General features: G+C 35.9%; 1 protein-coding gene across 1 annotated transcript in view; it reads left to right on the top strand.

Moving 5' to 3' along the window:
• NDFIP2 (Nedd4 family interacting protein 2) overlaps nt 1-19,948 on the top strand; it is a 68,214-nt gene that overhangs the window by 16,712 nt on the left and 31,554 nt on the right. The window contains 1 exon segment of the mRNA XM_045869597.3: nt 17,039-17,204. Within this exon segment, the coding sequence (XP_045725553.1) occupies nt 17,039-17,204 (166 nt within the window).

The following is a 19,948-nucleotide window of genomic DNA, read 5'->3' as shown; positions in this document are numbered from 1 at the left end:
AATTGTGTTGAATGTATTAAAGATTTTCTTATAATGAGGACTGAAAAAAAGACTTTTGGATTTAACAATTAGGTAGGTGTTCTTAGCAAGAGTTCTTTGAGTGAAAGCCAGTTGGTAATAGATTGAGAGGAAATGAGAATTAAAAGTGCATAGAATAAGAATAGATCTCTCTCTCTCTCTCTCTTTTTTAGGATGTTTGTCACTGAAGGAAAGAAAGGAGAGATGGAAATAGTTCAAAAAGCACAACAGGGAAAAAAAACCCTTTATTTTTAGCGGATGGCAGTTTATCTCTTTTTTTAAGTATGGCATGAATAGAATATCCATGTGGGTAGAGAAAAAGAAATTAGTGGAGAAAGGAAGGAGAGACATAATTTAAAGCAAAAACGATTCTTTGGGAGGCAGGATCTTCTCTGTACAGTTATCTGGCATTTAGGAGCAAAGAGTGTATGTTAGGATGGATGCCATAATGCTAAATACAGAGATGCAGGGGAGAGAAGTTGAAGGAATTTTTGCTTGAAAACCTGTTCTCCTCTGTGAAGTAGGAAGCTCCGAGGTTGGAAGTAGGGAATAGATTGGCAGAGCTGAAACACCTGCCATGGTGAGGACTCGTTCTGACAGCCCTGCTGGGATCAGAAACTAAATTGTAGTGGCACAATTGTGTGATTTGTTTTCCTCTCTCTACCAGGAGAAGAGCAGTTAGACTCATTCCAAATTGGATCTCAATAGGGTAGATGTATCAGAGGATATAGGAACTAGGAAATTGAGTGTGAGTGTCATGCAAGTTTTTCACTTTATAATCCTGGCTATGTACGATAGAAAGTGAAACCAGATGGTAGTGAATGGAGGCCCCAAAGAACAGATTTAGTGGAAGTTAAGGGAAAGAGAAAGGTAAAGGCCAGGAAGGAGGTTGTGACCACATACTAAGATGTAGAACTCTATCTTTTTTAGTAGAAGAGGAATAGATGAATATCATCAGGTCAGGAAAGTAGTGAACTGAGGTAGTCTCTGGAACACTCAACTCTGAATATTATTACTTCCTGTTTTATAGCTGAGGTGTTAAGTTGGTTTAGTGATCCTGTAATATAGTAGGATTTAAGGCAGGGGGGATGATATTGGGGGTAGAGAGCTGGCTTGTAAGTTTTACTGACTGGGGAATGATTTTTGACCCTTGTAAATAGTAATATCAGGATGTGAGTGGGTCTGACAAGCTGTATAGACAGTGTGAATTTTAAGAGAGCCTCTTGATCTAGAATTGGCATCATCTAAGAAAACTTTACTTTTCTTGTTCCCAGATAAGGGGGAGCTGTGGGAGGATTAACACTTTTGTTTGAGAGGTCTTTGAGGGATATAATGCCATTCCAGGGAAAGTTGGATTTTGATTAAATACAGAGAAATCATTTTGTAAAGTGACTGAAGGTGTAGAGGTTTTTCATGATCTACAGGATTTCTAAGAGTGGATTGGAAATTGGTAGAAGCTGGATTGTAGAGTTTAAGTCTGTTGGTTTTTATATAATATATTGTTCTATTTTCTCATTATATAGCATTTTCTTTTTTTAAATAATTTTCTATAAGTTAGAAAACTTGACACTGCAAAATTTCTCAAAGATACTGAAAGAAAAAAATTTTTATTTTAAAATAAAATAAAGATTATTTTATTTTAAAGTAATTTTAGACTTATAGAAAAGTGTGGAAAAATATTGCAATGAATTCCTGTATACCATTTACCCAGTTTTCTCAAATTTTGACATTTTATTATATTTGCTTTGTGATAATCTCTTTATATGTATGTACACATACAAACATATACTGTTTTTTTCCTGAAACATTTGAAAGTAAATAGCAGACCTGCTGTCCCTTTACATCTAAATATCTCAGTGTATATTTTCTAAAAACAAAATCATTCTCTTATAAACTACAATGCAAATTATTGAAATCAGTAATAGTTGTATAATAATATAAACTGTAAACAAAGTTCACCAGTTTCCCAAAGATCTTTTAGAGCAAAAGAAAATACATTTTTTACAATATCAGAATTAGTTCTTTAGATTAAATATTGTGCTTAGTTATTGTGTCTGTTCGTCTCTTCTAATCTGGAACGGTTCTCTAATCTTTTTAGTCTTTCATGACAGTGTTTTGGAAAGATTCGCATCGGCTATTTTGTGGTATACCCCACAAATGTCCTTTTTTTTTTTTAAAGAATTTATTTATTTGAGAGAGAGAGAATGAGAGAGAGAAAGCACATGAGAGGGGGGAGGGTCAGAGGGAGAAGCAGACTCCCCGCCGAGCAGGGAGCCTGATGTGGGACTCGATCCAGGGACTCCAGGATCATGACCTGAGCTGAAGGCAGTCGCTTAACCAACTGAGCCACCCAGGCGCCCCTCCATTTTTTTTTCTAATTATATTTTTTACCCATTGGCTTTAGAATTTATTGGTTATTATTGCCTGAAAAATAGTTATAACTGTGGTAGTTGTCAAATGTTGATTTCCTAATTCTGTCATTTCTTCTACATTTATTTAGAATTCTATAAAGAAACATTTTCCTTTCCTCCAATTTATTTATTTATTTATATCAGTATGAATTAATGGGATTCTTATTTTATTCTACTGGTTATAATCCGATGCTGTTATCATTTATTATGAGGCTCAGCTCATCCCAGATTTGACCAGTGGGCGCCTCTTGTATCACCTTCTATGTCCTTTAATATGTCCCCATCATGTTTGTACTTTACTACCATATAGCATCTAGATAATGTGAAGTATCTGATTTCTAGAGTTTGGTTTGGATTGAGGAAGTACTGTTTACACTTACACATAGGGCTGTCATTGAAGCAGACTGACCAACACAACATTATTGCCACAGTATCTTACTACTGCTGTACTGGGTGCTTAATGAGCATTTTCTCATGGAGTTGTTTGTGGAAAGTTTGCAGAGTCCTTTATCAGCTGGGTTGTTGAATAACAGTTGGAACATTGGTGGCATGTGCTGACAATGTTAGTGTGCCATCCTTACAACTGGAGTACTAAGGAGTAGATACTGTTACTGTGAAAACAGAATGCCTTTGTAGATTATGTAGATGAATATGTAATGTGATTAGCAAAGGCAAAACGACACCATGAAGAAAACTCTGTTAGATGAAGAAGAGACAAAGAAAAAGCCCTTATGGGTCATTTTGACCTTTAAAATGGTTTTCATTAGAAAATCATCACACTAAAATGGATACGTGTTGATATTTATTTAGTACTGTTAACTGATTGATAGAAAATAACAAACATCATCATATCAGGGTTTATGTGCCTGACTTTCTTTTCTTGTAAAGATAATGGTTTTAAAAGGTTATTGAATGGATGTAGAGTCTGTGGTGATTTTTTTCTTTCAGTATCTTTGAGAAATTTTGCAGTGTCAAGTTTTCTAACTTATAGAAACTTACTCCTTTAGGCATAGATGGAAATCTCTTTAATGTATCACATTGTGTCTTACATTAAGAACAAAAAAGAATGTTTCCTACTTTCATCTCAGTTCTAGAGAATTTAGAAAAGATGGAAAAGTACAAAAGAAACAAAAAATATGGAGTTTGCAAGCACTCATGCTGCCGATTTTGTAAGCTGTCATTTTGAAACTTTTTCTTATCTAAGAATAGAATAATTTATGATTTAGCAGACACACAATTTTGTTACTTTTTTTTTTTTTAAGATTTTATTTATTCATTTGACAGAGAGAGAGACAGCAAGAGAGGGAACACAAGCAGGGGGAGTGGGAGAGGGAGAAGCAGGCTTCCCGCTGAGCAGGGAGCCCGATGCAGGGCTCGATCCCAGGACCCCGGGATCATGACCTGAGCTGAAGGCAGACGCCTAACCAACTGAGCCACCCAGGTGCCCTGTTACTTCTTTAATACAATATCATGATCATTTCCTTATGTCATTAAGTATCCTGTTAGAAACACCATCTTAAATGGCTGCATGGTGTTCCATTGTATTGATACTGTGTGTTTATATTATTTTGGATGACTGGATTGTTTACAGTTCTCTGTTATCATAAAACTGTGATGACCAGCTTTATAAAGAATCCTGTTTTAAGTTTCTGGTTAGTCTGTTTGGGTGTAGTCTTTTTTTTTAAGATTTTATTTATTTGACAGAGAAACACACAGCGAGAGAGGGAACACAAGCAGGGGGAGTGGGAGAGGGAGAAGCAGGCTTCCCGCTGAGCAGGGAGCCCGATGCGGGGCTCGATCCCAGGACCCTGGGATCATGACCTGAACTGAAGGCAGACGCTTAATAACTGAGCCACCCAGGCGCCCCTGTTTGGGTGTAGTCTTAAATGTGTTTTTGTAATGACCTTTTTAATTTTTATAAAAAGTGATATATACTTATTTTTAAAAATACAGGCAGTATAAATACAAAGAAAGAAGCAATCTAGGCATTCATAACTTACCAACCAGAAATAGGTTAGCACCTAACATAATTTCATTTGTGTTTATAGAAAGGAAGAATGTTATAAAAACAGGATAATGCTATTTATGCTGTTTTAAAAAATGAAAACAAGAAATATGATTTTGTTTGAATTTAATACCAAGGAAAAACATCTTAAAGAACTGTTAAATTCTAGATAAAGGTTTCTTTAACACAGAGCCTATTAGGTTATGTAAGATTTCACTAAAATAAAAAATACAAAAACCAGTAAGAACTTGGTAATTTAAAAAATGGTATGTTTTAATTTAAAATTTAATTTAAAATTAAAATATAATTTTTGATATTAGAGAGTAAATCCCTGCTGTGATAGATGAGGTGAGTGATTACTTTCTCTCATCTCTTTTCCCCATTTCCTGATTTTTATGTTGAGGATATTTTTACTTTTTCAGGGTGTGTGTTTCCTTTCTGTTTGCCAGCAGCTATTTAGTCTTTAGCTCTATATTTAACATTAGTTCTGTATTTAATAGGATTCAGTGCTAGCCACCATATCTTTTCTTTTTCTTTGATTCATTTCTGATTGCCAGGTTTTCATTATGAAGTAATTTTTTTTTTCAAGGAGTTATGGGTGTTTAAATACTTTATACATGGAAGACGGCTAGCTCAACTTTTTTTTAAAAATGTAAACATTAAAATTATGAAACATTTCAAATATAAAGAAAAGTACAGAAAATAATGTAAAAGATAGTTTTATATCACCTGTGGAGATAGTGGCAAATGGAGATAATAGCATTTTGCCATATGTGTTTCAGGTTTTGAATATTCTTTTCCTTTACTTTTTTTAAAAGAAAGATAATTTTAAAGCCTTACATTCATGCCCCTCCCTTCTTCCTCATACGCTTTTTTTTTTTTTTTTTAAGATTTTATTTATTTGACAGAGAGACACGCAGTGAGAGAGGGAATACAAGCAGGGGGAATGGAGAGGGAGAAGCAGTCTTCCTGCTGAGCAGGGAGCCCGATGCGGGGATCATGACCTGAGCCGAAGGCAGATGCTTAACGACTGGGCCTCCCAGGCGCCCCCTTGTACGCTGTCTTGAAGTTGATTTATATAATTTTTGTGAATGTTTTTACTACATAAAATACTTTAGTTTTAGATTATGTGAAAGTGTATTTATTATGGTATTTTGCTGTTTTATACTTTCCCAGTTTGCTTTATTCATTTAGCATATTTTAAAGATTGGTCTAGGATGATTCATACAGATCTGATTTATCAATTTAAAATATTGAATTGTGTTATAAAATCATGGAATAATACTCATTTTCTACTGGCAGACAGCTGTTTTCATCTTGCTATTACAAATAGTACTGCTGTGAGCGAATGTACGTGTATCTTAATGTCCAAGTGTGAGAGTTTTCTAGTGTTGATATCTGGAAGTAGAATTATTGCATCCTACACACCTTCAGCCTTACTAGGAGTTGCCAAACTGCTCTTCAAGGCAGTTGAGTGAATTCATACTCTTAATTAGTTTGAGTCCCAACTCCATCCTTTCCAACAGTTTTTGCTCTTTTCCTTATTAGGAATATTTTCTTTTTTTTATTAATAATTTATATGCCTCATGTAATACTGTTTTACTTATTTTGTCCAATAAAGCTTGTTTTCCTAGAGTTTTCATTTCTACTAACCTTTATCAAAAGATCACCCTCTTTATGACCTATTTTTGGTTTTGTACTTATATTCTTTTGTAGTAAATTATTTTTTGATGAATAAAGAGATCACTTAGATCAGTGATCTAAGTCACTGATGCTGCTTCTATCAGTGTATGCAGAGTCTCAGGTAGTTTATCTCTAATTCAGTGACCTCAGTGACCTTAACTTTGCTAACTCACTGATTTTGTTGTGGGAGAGGATAGCTGCTTGTGATTTTTGTGACTTTCTTTGTTGTTGGCTATCTTTTTTAAATTTTTTTTTAAAGATTTTTATTTATTTATTAGAGAGAGAGAGTACAAGTAGGCAGAGAGGCAGGCAGAGGGAGAGGGAGAAGCAGGCTCCCTATTGAGCAGGGAGCCCGATGCGGGACTCGATCCCAGGACCCTGGGATCATGACCTGAGCTGAAGGCAGCCGCTTAACCGACTGAGCCACCCAGGCGCCCCAGTTGTTGGCTATCTTATCTAGCTGTGGTAAGAAGGGCTGTCTCTAGTGTAGTTGTTCTAAAGACTTGGGTGTGTGGAGTTGGAATTTATTTTCTTGTTTAGGATGTATAATTTCAGTGATTTTTTTTTTTTTTTTAAACATGGTTTGATTTAGTAAGCTTTTGGGCCCAACATTTGCTTATTAAGTTATGGTGAGTGCCCATAAAGTTGAATGATTAAACAAATGATTTAATAAATATTTCAGGTTTCCACTATGTATAAAGCACTAAGGAAAATGTAGAAATAAATGAGGATGATTCTTGATCTTGAGATGGTCAGTGTGCATCCATTAGTTGACTAGGCTCCCTACCCCATTTTGGTAGAAGAAAAACTTTGGGAGGCATGGAAGACAGTGTATTTTATGTGAAGTCTATTGGAAGCTCTAAACTCGGGTAACTGTTTTAGGAGATACCAGGATGAATAAAGCATACTTCCTAAATTTCAGAAAGTTATAATCTGATTGGGAAGGTAGAAACATTCCCAAATCTAATTAGAGGTTCCCAAGGGTCTCTAAGTCCTCAGGGCATCATGAAGCACAGTACAAACTTGCAAGAGGTAGTTTCCTGGAAGGAAATAGTTGCAATTAGAATTTACTAGCTCTTGTTTTTCATTTTTGTGCCTAAATAGTTTTGCTTTTAAAAGCTCTTGATGTTCAGATTCTGATTGCCAAAAGGGCTTATTTCATGTCTGATGACCTGTATCTTGATGTTTTTATTTATTTTTTTATTTTTTTATTTTTTTTTTAAAGATTTTATTTATTTATTTTGACAGAGAGAGACACAGCGAGAGAGGGAACACAAGCAGGGGGAGTGGGAGAGGGAGAAGCAGGCTTCCCGCGGAGCAGGGAGCCCGATGCGGGGCTGGATCCCAGGACCCTGGGGATCATGACCTGAGCCGAAGGCAGACGCTTAACGACTGAGCCACCCAGGCGCCCCGATGTTTTTATTTTAATGTCTGAGATCTCAGTTCTTTATTATAAAGCATACTCCTTAGCCAGTTTTGCTTTTTAAACTTTACCAGATACCACATTTGCTGACTTATTTTGGTGCGTGCAAATCAGAAAATCTGTGTGTGTTCTTATTTAATTTGATTAAGGAAACAGGAATAAAACATTTCACTACAAGTTACCATTATATTATCAATGGCAATATATTATCATTATATTATCAATGCCTATGTTAGATAGAATACTAGTATGTTAGCTTGTAAAAATCAGACCATTGGAATATTTTGAAAACCGAGGGTTTGAATAGTTTCATCAATTAAAACATTAAAATTTTTTTCATGCTTTTTAAAAATGCATAGGACTACCTTCTCCATTGGAGTTTCTAAATTATCCCTAAGACACTTAAGGAAATCTTTTTTTAAAGATCTTACTATTTTATTATTTATATTTATATTTTATATTTACTTATATTATTTTATTATTATGCAGCCACTGTGGAAAACAGTATGGAGATTCTTCAAAGAATTAGAAGTAGAACTACCGTATGAACCAGCAGTCTTGACTTGTGGGCATATATCCAAAGTACTGAAATTAAGATCTCTAAGAGATATCTGCACTCCCATGTTCATTTTAAAATTATTCACAATTATCATTTAGTTTAGATGGCAAACTTTTTTTTAAAGATTTTATTTATTTATTTGACACAGAGAGACAGCGAGAGAGGGAACACAAGCAGGGGGAGCGGAAGAGGGAGAAGCAGGCTTCCCGCTGAGCAGGGAGCCCGATGCGGGGCTTGATCCCAGGACTCCGGGATCATGGCCGGAGCCAAAGGCAGCTGCTCAACTGACTGAGCCACCCAGGCACCCCAACACTTAAGGAAATCTTAAATGCTGGAATTGCTCTGCATCTTTGTTTCTAAGAAAGCATAATTGATTGGGGCGCCTGGGTGGCTCAGTCGTTAAGCATCTGCCTTCGGCTCAGGTCATGATCCCAGGGTTCTGGGATCGAGCCCCACATCGGGCTCCCTGCTCAGCGGGAAGCCAGCTTCTCCCTCTCACACTCCCCTGCTTGTGTTCCTGCTCTCACTATCTCTCTCTCTGTCAAATAAATAAATAAAATCTTAAAAAAAAAAAGCATAATTGATTGATGTAGTGTTCCATGATTGTTTGCATATAATACCCAGTGCTCCATTCAATACGTGCCCTCTTAAATACCCATCACCAGGCTAACCCATCCCCCCACCCCCTCCCCTCTAGAACCCTCAGCATAATTTAATGGAAGGTGGATTTGTCTCAGGAATTATTATCTGTGTTGCTCTAGATGAATAATAAAAAAGTGCTATGGGTGTTTCCTCAGCTGTGTTAAGGAAGGAGAAGAGGGTCTCCTCTTTCTCCCAACTGCATCTGTTTTTTTCTAGTCATCAATTCTCCCCCCACCATTTACAACAGCTTTGGGTATACTTTAAGTGGATCATCTTAGGTTATCTTATTGCCCACCCTTGCCGCAGGCACCCTGCCCAGCAGGAAGTCCATGCTGGTTGGGAAGCAGTTGCTTGCCAAAGGAGAGAATCATCCTGACTGATGACTGATGTAGTCTGGTCAGTCAGGGTCTGGTTCTTGAGTGGGGTAGGTTCCATCCTACCTAAATTACTGTGAATCTGTAATGAAAGAGGGATGGAAGAGATTTTAGAAAGACAATCACATGTCTACCACAGATACCCTAAATGCTTAAGACCACAGTATAATCACTAACAGATCTCAAAAAGCTACTTGCACTGATGAAGTCAAGATACTATAGAGACAGAAACTCAAGTTAGTGGCCAGACATTGAAAAAAGCAACCTTTATAAAGCAAACCTAAAATATTGTTACATGTAACATATTTTGGTATAAAACTGCAAATATGAGGCTGAACATCTTCTGATGAACTGTATAGACATTTATGACATATATTATGGTCTTTCATACTAAATTGAAGTGAGCTAGATTGTTAGATAGGAGACTTTGAGAAGGTATGTGAAGGTTGACAAGCAGTGCCCTGAAGACAGACATCCTTAGATGAAAGAAAGTAACAAATTATAGAAATGATTCCTGAGATGAAAGAAAGTAATGAGAACGCACCAATCCAGCACACTCAAGTATTTTTCTCTCCTTCTGTACCCCCCTTTTTTTTGAGGACTATGAGATCAAGCAAGCTGTTAATAGTCTGTGTTAAGATCATAATGACGTATTGATAAGGAGATAGACTTGTAGGACACATTTGTAATAAGTACATATTAGGTAAGATCTGTGTAAGCTAAATAGAATTTTGAAAAAAATCTTATTTATAACAATTTAAGAATTAGGTCACACATTTGTTATTAATTAAAGAGCTATGAATGCAACTAATGAGGGTATCCTATAGGACCCTTCAAATTGGAGCGCCTGGGTGGCTCAGTCGGTTAGGTGTCTGCCTTTGGCTCAAGTCATGGTCCCAGGGTCCTGGGATTGAGCTCCGCGTCAGGCTCCCTGCTCAGCGGGGAGCCTGCTTCTCCCTCTCCCTCTGCCTGTCACTCTGCCTACTTGTGCTCTCTGTCAAATAAATAAATAAAATCTTAAAAAAACAATAACTCTTCATATTAAAGAGGGAATCTTAGGGTCTAGTATATTTACATTGCAACTTTAGCATATAAAAAGGAATTTAACTGGAGGGTGAGTGCTTTTGAAAATAGAAATTTATAAAATCTTTATCCCATCTGTTTAGCTTCTTTATTCTTTGCTGGTCTTTGGGTTGTAAATATGCTCCAACTTTTTGTCCTTAGTCTTAGTTAATTAGTAACTAGCTCTTAAAGACTTCAAAGTACATAGGTTAGCAAGGTTATTCTCTCTCGAGGCTTCCATTTTACACTATTTGACTGGACATATCTTGCATTTCTTTTTTTTTAATTATTTTATTTTGATAGTGTTCAACAAGACAGATCCTCCACTTTTTTAAAAACTCTTACACAGCTGGGAAAACAGATTGTAAATGAATGATTACATAAATAATAGTTGCTGTGATAGGTACTCTGAAGAATAGGGTGCTTTAAGATTACATCAGAGTCCTACTAATCTTTTTTTTTTTTTTTTTTGATGTAGTGTTCCATGATTCATTGTTTGTGTATAACACCCAGTGCTCCATGTAATACGTGCTCTCCTTAATACCCATCACTGGGCTAGTCCATCCCTTCACCCCACTCCTCTCTAAAACCCTCAGTTCGCTTCTCAGAGTCCATAGTCTCTCATGTTCATCTCCCCCTCCGATTTCCCCCCTTCATTTAGCTCACTAGAGTCCTAATCTACTTTTGGTAGACAGGAAAAGCTTTTGTGAGAACTTGATTTTAATCTGACATCTGAATGATGTGTACAAGTTAACTAGGCATGGAATGTGTGGTATGGAAGAGAAAGAATTGAACATATATATGAATTAATATTAACAAGTGGATGTATAGGTCTGAAGCTCAGAGAAGCAGTCTAGTCTGGCAGGATAAATTTTGTCTTCTGTTCTTTAATCATTCTGTTGTCCCATTAATTATCCCTCTCCTTATTTTTCCTTAAAAAAACAGATACGGATTCTGTATTACCTTCTTCAAATGTATATTTTTTGACTATAATTCCAGGTTGTGTTCTTTTTCTTTTTTTCTTTTTTTCTTTTCTAAAGATTTTATTTATTTATTCATGAGAGACAGAGAGAGAGAGACAGAGGCAGAGGGAGAAGCAGGCTCCCCGCGGAGCAGGGAGCCCGATGTGGGCCTCGATCCCAGGACCCTGGGATCATGACCTGAGCCGAAGGCAGACGCTTAACCGACTGAGCCACCCAGGCGTCCCTGGTTGTGTTATTTTTAATAGAAAATTGCTATTAATAGAAAGTTGCCCAGGGAGCTATTGTAATGATATTTTGTAAAATTTAAGTTGGAGAAAGCTTTTTTTTTTTTTTTAAAGATTTTATTTATTTATTTGAGACAGAGAGAATGAGAGACAGAGAGCATGAGAGGGAGGAGGGTCAGAGGGAGAAGCAGATTCCCCGCCGAGCAGGGAGCCCGATACTGGACTCGATCCCGGGACTCCAGGATCATGACCTGAGCCAAAGGCAGTCGCTTAACCAACTGAGCCACCCAGGCGCCCGAGAAAGCTTTTTATCATAGAATACAATGCTTACCCTTATTACCTCATTGCTTCTGAGATACACCAAGCCAGAAACTAGAGATTTCATTTTTTTGCATTTTGGGTTTATTAAAAATTAGAAATTTCAAATTATGTTTAGTGTGAAAAATTCAAGTAGTAGAGAACGATGAATTCTCTCTCCCCACCTACAGCTCTTTCCTGTTTCTTGCTTATCTTTCCAGAAATTTTGATTGCATATATGTATTACACAAATAACATCTCTCACTATTTTAAACATTCATTTACACAGTATATACTCTTTTGTGTGTGTGTGTTTTTTTCAGTTGATATGTTGTGAGCAGACAATAGCAATTTTAAAATGAAACAACCCTTATTTATTTAAAAGACAGTTTAGTTGTGCCTTGATAAAATATCTGATGACACTTGGTTTTAAACAGTTGTTTTGCAGACTTGTTCAGGTGATGGAGCATCTGGAGCTCATGGTACTTTTTGTGGAGCACCATGAAATAATGATATTCTTTCATACTAAGAAGAAAGGTTTTACTTGCAGAAATATATTTATAATATGAAATATAAAGCCAAACCAGAATTTTGTACTTTAAAGAGAAGAAACTGAAAACTAGGCATGATTGCCAACTCACAGTTTTTTTTTAATTAATATTCATTTGTTGCTTATACAGTCTTCCCTAATTGTTTATATTTTTGCTTTATCATAAGCTAGCTTTCATTTGTGGAAAAATGTCCAGAGACAGTGAAGTTTTAGTAGAAATATCCCTAAAACTAAGGCAGTTCTGTTAATTTACTTAATAGTATGTTTATGTACATTAGGAAGACTGCTGTAATTTAGTTTTATTGGTAGAAAATCTAGCTTCATTTGCCAAGCAGCAGTGCTTTGTGGGAACCTATCTTCTGAGCATATTGGTTTAGATCACTGGGGCTCTCTGCAGGGATTTCTTAGCTCCTGCTGTTACCTTTCCCTAGCAGCATAGATAAGATAGCTCACTTTCTTCTTGGGTGATTAAAATGGGTAGATTGACTCTACCAGTTGATTTTATTGCAACTCTAATCTGTTTTTTCCTCTAATTTAGGTGTTAAATAAGCCAACATAGAATGATAGAGACTACCATAGGTTTTCGCTAGAGCCTTATCATCTTAGAGTTTAAAGGAGCCCTTGTTATCTATTAATACCATACAAAGGGCAAAAATCCCATTATATGTAGGCTGACCATTCAATTTTCTTGAGAATGAAAGGGGTGGAGAAAATGCTAAATTGAGTGGTGCCCTGAAATAATAGGTGTAAAGTAGGACTGTCCTGGGAAAAACAGCTGTAATGGTCATCCTAGTTATACAGCAGCCTTGCCATCTAAAATCTGCCTGAAGGTATTTGTTGCCCTACAGAAAATCTAGTGTTCTAATAATTTAAAAGATCTAATGAAAAAAAAAAAGATCTAATTAAAATTTTAAAGGTCTTTTATTTAGTTAAAATTTAACTCCTTGCAACTAGAACTGTTCTTCCCAGTTTTGTTTTCTGGTACTAAATGTAGTCAGAATATGGCAGTATACAAAATACATTAGCTCTTCACATACCTTTTTTTTTTTTTTAACAACTTACAATTTTTTTTTTTCAAACACTGCTTGTTGAACAACACTTTATAGTACATCCATACATTCTCATTTGGGTGTTTTTAGAAAACATTTAGTGAGGTCTCTGGCTTCTCAAAAGCAAAGCTTACAGTTATTAATCTTTTATCATCTTAAGATAGAATGAAGTGCTACAGCAAAGGAGAGCTGACAATTAAAGGAAATGAAACTGTAGTTTATACATGGGAAGGCTGGACTTCCAGCCAGAGTTAATCATAATGCTTATGGTTTTCTTACCATTAAAAGTAATCGATATACATCAAGCAAAGACGAACTACAGATAGATTTAAGACAGCCAGCCCTCTTGTAATCCTTTTATCCTTCAGGCTAAAAAATGGTGGCTCTATATGCAACTTTTCGTCACCCTGGTTACTATAGTAAAGACATATTTTAGTTTTCATGTGCTGTTGCCCATGTTTTTTCTAGGAGGCTCAAAATAGAACAAGCTAGGGAGATAATTTTTGAGGTGATGTGTGGACAGGACACAGAGCCACGTTCATTATTGTATATATGTAGTTCCCACCCCATTTATCTCTGCCCCCTCTTTTTTTGCTATTTATGATAATCCTGAAAGAATGTAAAATAGAACCATTGCACAGCGTGATTAAGGAAAAATTTCCACAGAGGGCATTGTTTAACTTGATGGACATGTAGTTTGATTTGAACTTTTGAATGAATTTAGTTGAAAGGCAACCAAAGTAGGTTATTTTATAGAGGCACCAAAGATAACAAAATTAAAAAGTTGACTTTTGGAAGTTCTCTGCTACAGTGGGTAGAGATTATTGACTGAGTTATTGGGTTTTACTGCTGATACATGGCAAATGTTCACTGTGTATTATAATTTTGTAAAAATAAAACTGTGAAGTGTGAGGTAGGGCAGTTGAAATAATTTAGGGTATGTTTTACAAGTACCAAAGCTTTACTTCTGAGATCATATGTAAAAGTATCTGTAGTTACTCTTTTTTGTTTATTTTTAAAGATTTTATTTATTTATTTGCGAGAGAGAGAGCAGGAGCAGGGTCAGAGGGAGAGGGAGAAGCAGACTCCCTGCTGAGCAGGGAGCCCATAGCAGGGCTTGATCCCAGGAACCCAGGATCACAACCTGAGCTGAAGGCAGACGCTTAACTGACTGAGCCACCCAGGTGCCCCTCTGTAATTACTCTTTTTATTGCAGTTATTTGAATACATTTTTTTTTAAAGATTTATTTATTTTAGAGAGAAAGGGAGCTTGCGAGCAAGGGGAGGGTGCAGAGGAAGAGAGAGAGAATCCTCAAGCAGACTCCCTGCTGAGCCCAATTGGGGCAGGGGGAAGCTCGATCCCAGGACCCCAAGATCATGACCTGAGCTGAAATCAAGAGTCAGCCACTTAACCGACTGAGCCACCCAGGCGCCCCTGAATACATTTTGAAGGTTTTAAAAATGAGTTGGTCAGGGCGCCTGGGTGGCTCATTTGTTAAGCAACTGCCTTCGGCTCAGGTCATGGTCCCAGGGTCCTGGGATTGAGTCCCATATCGGGCTCTCTCCTCTGCGGGAAGCCTGCTTCTCCCTCTCCCACTCCCCCTGCTTGTGTTCCCTCTCTCACTGTGTCTCTCTCTGTCAAATAAATAAATAAAATCTTTAAAAAAAAAATGAGTTGGTCATTCTGGGGAGCACATTTATGTATTTGATATGGTGGGGACTATTTCTTGTGAGGAACCAGAGGAGAGCTATTTTGTCATACAGGATCTTTTTCTTTAGTACAGTTCATCCACATTTGCAGCATTAAGCCTAAGAGATGGAACAGTAGTTTCCTTTTTTTTGATACCATCACTGTTAATTGTTTAGTTGATAATGCTAAGTATATATCTATACTTTACTTTTATTTGCCTTAACTTGCTCATCTAACATTTTTGCTCTTTGAAGTATGATCAAAGATGACTAAGTTAGGAATTCTCCTGGGTACTTTGTTACATGAAACATGGAAGATGCTTGGTGATGCTGAGGCAGAGTGTAGCTAGTCAGGAGGGTGGTCATGTAGTGCCAACTTAGAAAACTGCTGCAGGTAAATACAAAGCTCATAGAAAATTCACTTTATGATCGTTTAACCTTACAATTCAGTTTCTGTGAGTGAATTTTATTACCTAAACCTTGGTGCTATGGGAAAAAACCCTGTCTTATTAACTTGAGAAATGATTTTAGGTATGTTTATGCCAGTTCTGATAAAATATAATTTATGAACTCACAGAAGTATTGTGCTAGGGTGATCACTTACCAAGACACATGCAAACAGCAGTGAAGTAAATTTTACTTTGCATGTTTTTAGAGGCAAATGAATGACCACTTATTGGACTGATAGCACCAAATTATTTCAGGCCATGAAATAAAGTCTATTAAACTAAAGGGGAAGAAGGAGGAAACTAGTATTTATTAAATGCTTTCTGTGTGCTAGGTGTTAATGCTAGATGCTTTCCAAATACCATTTTACAATTCTGTGAGGATTTTGGCTGCATTTAGAACTTAGAGACACTGAGGCACAGGGGTTTATCAAAGCTCCTAAAAGGCGGAGCAAGAATTTGCATGCTCTTTTTTTTTTTTTTTCCCACTACATCACAAAACTCAGATTTGTGTGTGTACAGATTTGCTCTGTGACAAAATTTATTTGGGGGATTATTTTTAACATTGACTTTCTTAAAGTACAAGAATAATTAAGATGTGAAAATTGAATAATGTTGAAGGCCTGTAGTGTTTCTTCAAACCAAGATTCTAGTGGATTTAAAAATGTCTTAAAAAAATTTAATAACTCTTCTCCAAATATATCTAAGTACCTTTTTGATGAGTCACTTTTTAGAGTATTGATGCTTTTGGTTGACCTACAGTTAGCTTGCCTACATGTAGTTATTATCACCTCCTAACAAATGAGCACTTAAAAGATCACTTATAAATGAAGTAGGAAGTCTATATAGCCCTGCCACTTAGGTTTGATTCTTGGTCTGACCCTTCCTAGCTGTTTTGATGTCTGGCAAGTTACTTTAGGTGTCTACACTTTCAAGGTTGTCCCCCCCCCCCCTCCATTTTATCTGTCAAATGGGAATAACATTCTCTATTTTATAGATTTTTTGTGAGGATTAAATGAGTTAAATGATTGCAGATCCGACCTATTATCTTGCACTTCCTGAGCTTTCAATAAATTTGTTGTGTTGAAGAACATCTTCCAGGATTTTATATACACATTGATTCATCTTGCTTTATAAGTAACTCCAAAATTTTGGACTTGAGAAAACCTCCTTAGAGTATTCTACATTTTTGGAATGTTTATTATTATTTCATTTTATTAATTCAGGTTACATTTTCAATTATTCTAGATACTAGTGTAATAGAAATGGTATTGTGGTTTAATTATTAGATGCTTTTCTTTGTAGTACACAGTGATTAATACATGGTAGTCAGTATTTACTGTAGGATTGAATGAATTTGAATCTATTTATAGTCATGATGTTTTTCTTTATAAATTCTTAATTTGAACTTCATTTTTTATTGTAAAGAAACTACCAAAATCTGAATTTCTTAATGACTGCTTCAGTCTCTTACAAATTTTGTGCATCTTTTTAAGTGTTATTTTACTTTGTTTTTAACTAAAAGGTGATCCTTTGCCTGAAATAATCTTTAAAAATTTGCTTAAAAATTTTAAAAATAATAATCAGAATGACATTAATATTTCTTTTTCGTTGTTCTCTTAGCTTCACAATGAAGAAGATAATTCAGAGTCATCTGCTGTAGAGCAACCATCAACTTCAAACCCAGCACCGCAGAGCGTTCAGACTGCCCCTTCAGCATCGGTACTTGAAACGGACTCTTCTCCTCCACCTTATAGTAGTATTACTGTGGAAGTACCTACAACTTCAGGTATTATTTTTAGTATGAAATAACTAGTAATATTTTTAGTGACTCAGTTTTTTTTTTTTTTTTAAACCAGTATGGTTTTATTTAATTATAGAGTCTCTTAAAGGCTTTCTGGTTTTATGATTTTTGTTACAAAAAGGTTTTCCAAAGGATAGTTTATAAAATATTTACTCGTATATTACTAGTCTCCTATTGTTTTCAAAAAAATTAAAAGTGTAAACTTTCTTACGCTTACTAGAATCTGTTTCCAGTGGAGTGGCATATTCCTTTTGGAAGAAATAAATAAATGTGTGTATATGTATACGAATTTATGTGTATATATAGATACACATTTATCTGTAGATATATGCCTATGTGGTATATGTATCTATATATACATATATATTTGTGTTTGTGTATATCTACCTACATAGCTGTAAAACAAGGTATTATTAATGCTGAGTGTGAGTGGGAATGTGGTATGTGTGAATGGAGGTGAAGGGTCTACATAATATAACCATATATACATGGTAATAATTCCTGGACACAAGGCAGTGTTTCCTGCTTCCTACTATTCATTTTATCCTCTCAGGTCATTCTAAAGAACTACCCTTATCTATTTCTCTGGTCACAATTTATATTTTCCCAGTACTGCTAAATTAATCATCATATAATTTACTTTTTAGTTTTTACTTTTATTCCAGTATATATAGTTATCATACAGTGTTGTATTAGTTCCAGGTATACAATATAGTGATTTAAAAGTTCTGTATTTTACTCAGTGCTCATCATAATAAGTGTACTCTTCATCCCCTTCCTATTTCATTCATCCCTCTACTCACATCCCCTCTGCTAACCATCTGTTTGTTCTCTATGGTTAATCTGTTTTTTTTTGTCTCTGTGTTTTCTTTCCTTTGTTTTGTTTCTTAAATTCCACATGAGTGAAATTCTCTGGTATCTTGTCTTTCTCTGGCCAACTTATTTTGCTTAACATTGTGCAGTCTAGCTCCACCCATCTTGTTGCAAATGGCAAGATTTCATTCTTTTTTAAAAAGCTGAGTAATATTCCATTGTGTGTGTGTGTGTGTGTGTGTGTGTATTGTATCTTCTTTATCCACTCATCTATCGATGGACACTAGGGCTGCTTCCATAATTTGGCTATTGTAAATAATGTTATAATAAATACAGGGGTGTATATATCCTTTTGAATTAATGTTTTCATATTCTTTGGGTAAATACCCAGCAGTATGATTACTGGATTGGGTAGTTCTATTTTTTTTTTTTTTTAAGATTTTATTTATTTATTTATTTGAAAGAGAGAGAGAGAGAGAGAGTACAAGCAGAGGAAGCAGCAGAGGTAGAGGGAGAAGCAGATTCCCCACTGAGCAGGGAGCCCGATGCGGGGCTCGATCCCAAGAACCTGGGATCGTGACCTGAGCCAAAGGCAGGTGCTTAATAGATTGAGCCACCCGGGCACCCCAGGGTAGTTCTATTTTTAATTTTTTTAACCTCCATATTGTTTTCCAGAGTGGCTGCACTAGTTTGCATTCCCACCAGCAGTGCATGAGGGTTCCTTTTTCTCCACATCCTCACCAGCACTTGTTTCTTGAAGTTAATCATTATATAATTAAAAAAACATTTAAAATATGTTTTTGTGTACTATTATAAATAACCTCTAAATATTTTATATATTCATTTTGAAACATTTTTTAAATCTGTTATAAAAAATGTTTTAATATTAAAAAACCCTTCACTAGAGTATTTCATCTTTATTTGTTATTCTGTAATTAGTATCATTATTCTTTTTTTTTTTTTTTTTTTAAGATTTTATTTATTTGCGAGAGAGAGAATGAGAGACAGAGAGCATGAGAGGGAGGAGGGTCAGAGGGAGAAGCAGACTCCCTGCCGAGCAGGGAGCCCGATGTGGGACTCGATCCCGGGACTCCATCCTGGGACTCCAGGATCATGACCTGAGCCGAAGGCAGTCGCTTAACCAACTGAGCCACCCAGGCGCCCCTTATCATTATTCTCTTAAACCCTTGCCAGCTTTCTCTGGTTACCATTTCTGCCTCTACAGATTTTATCTAGACTATATGGGTTGTGTAAAAAGACCAAACCATTTACTATTTTCATTTACAGTATTATGCAGTTACTGAAAATCATCTTCTTTATGAAGGTGTTCTCACTAATAAATTAGCAAATGCTTACTCCTTTTATTTGCATATAATGTTTATTTGATCAATATGCTTTTTTAGTGCCCAGTTTGACGGACTGTTTGACAGTTTTTATATTGATTTATAGTAGTTTTATTTGTCTTTGGATTAAATAGCTGGATTAGTGCTTGCTAAAATTTATTATGGGCTAAATTTTCTTCGTTATTCTGTAAGTTTCCAGAATATAGTTCAGTGAATTTGCTACCCTAGATTAAAAAAAAAAAAAAATCTATTTGATGATAGTCTTGAAGAAAGAAAATTAGTTGTTTTGCTGATGCTTGTGTTTGAATGATGGAATGCTAAGATTGAAATTGTAATTTTTTGTGTGGCCACCATTGCCACTGCTGTGTAACAAGCCAAATGGAGTACAATAGCAAACATTGTTATTAGTTCTTATGGTTTTTGAGGTAGGCTAGACTCAATTATGCACTTTTCTCCCAGGATCTCATGTGATTATCGTCTTTCGGTGATCTGGAGCTCGAGTCACCTTGACGCCTTCCTTATTAACATATTTAGCAGCTGATGCAGGCTTCAACTAGGGCCTCAGCTGGGACT

Source organism: Mirounga angustirostris, unplaced genomic scaffold (genome assembly GCF_029215605.1).
Source record: "Mirounga angustirostris isolate CCGP_5_RB_7025 unplaced genomic scaffold, mMirAng1.0.hap1 SCAF_3, whole genome shotgun sequence".
NCBI lineage: Eukaryota > Metazoa > Chordata > Mammalia > Carnivora > Phocidae > Mirounga > Mirounga angustirostris.
This window is presented reverse-complemented; position numbering and strand designations above follow the sequence as displayed.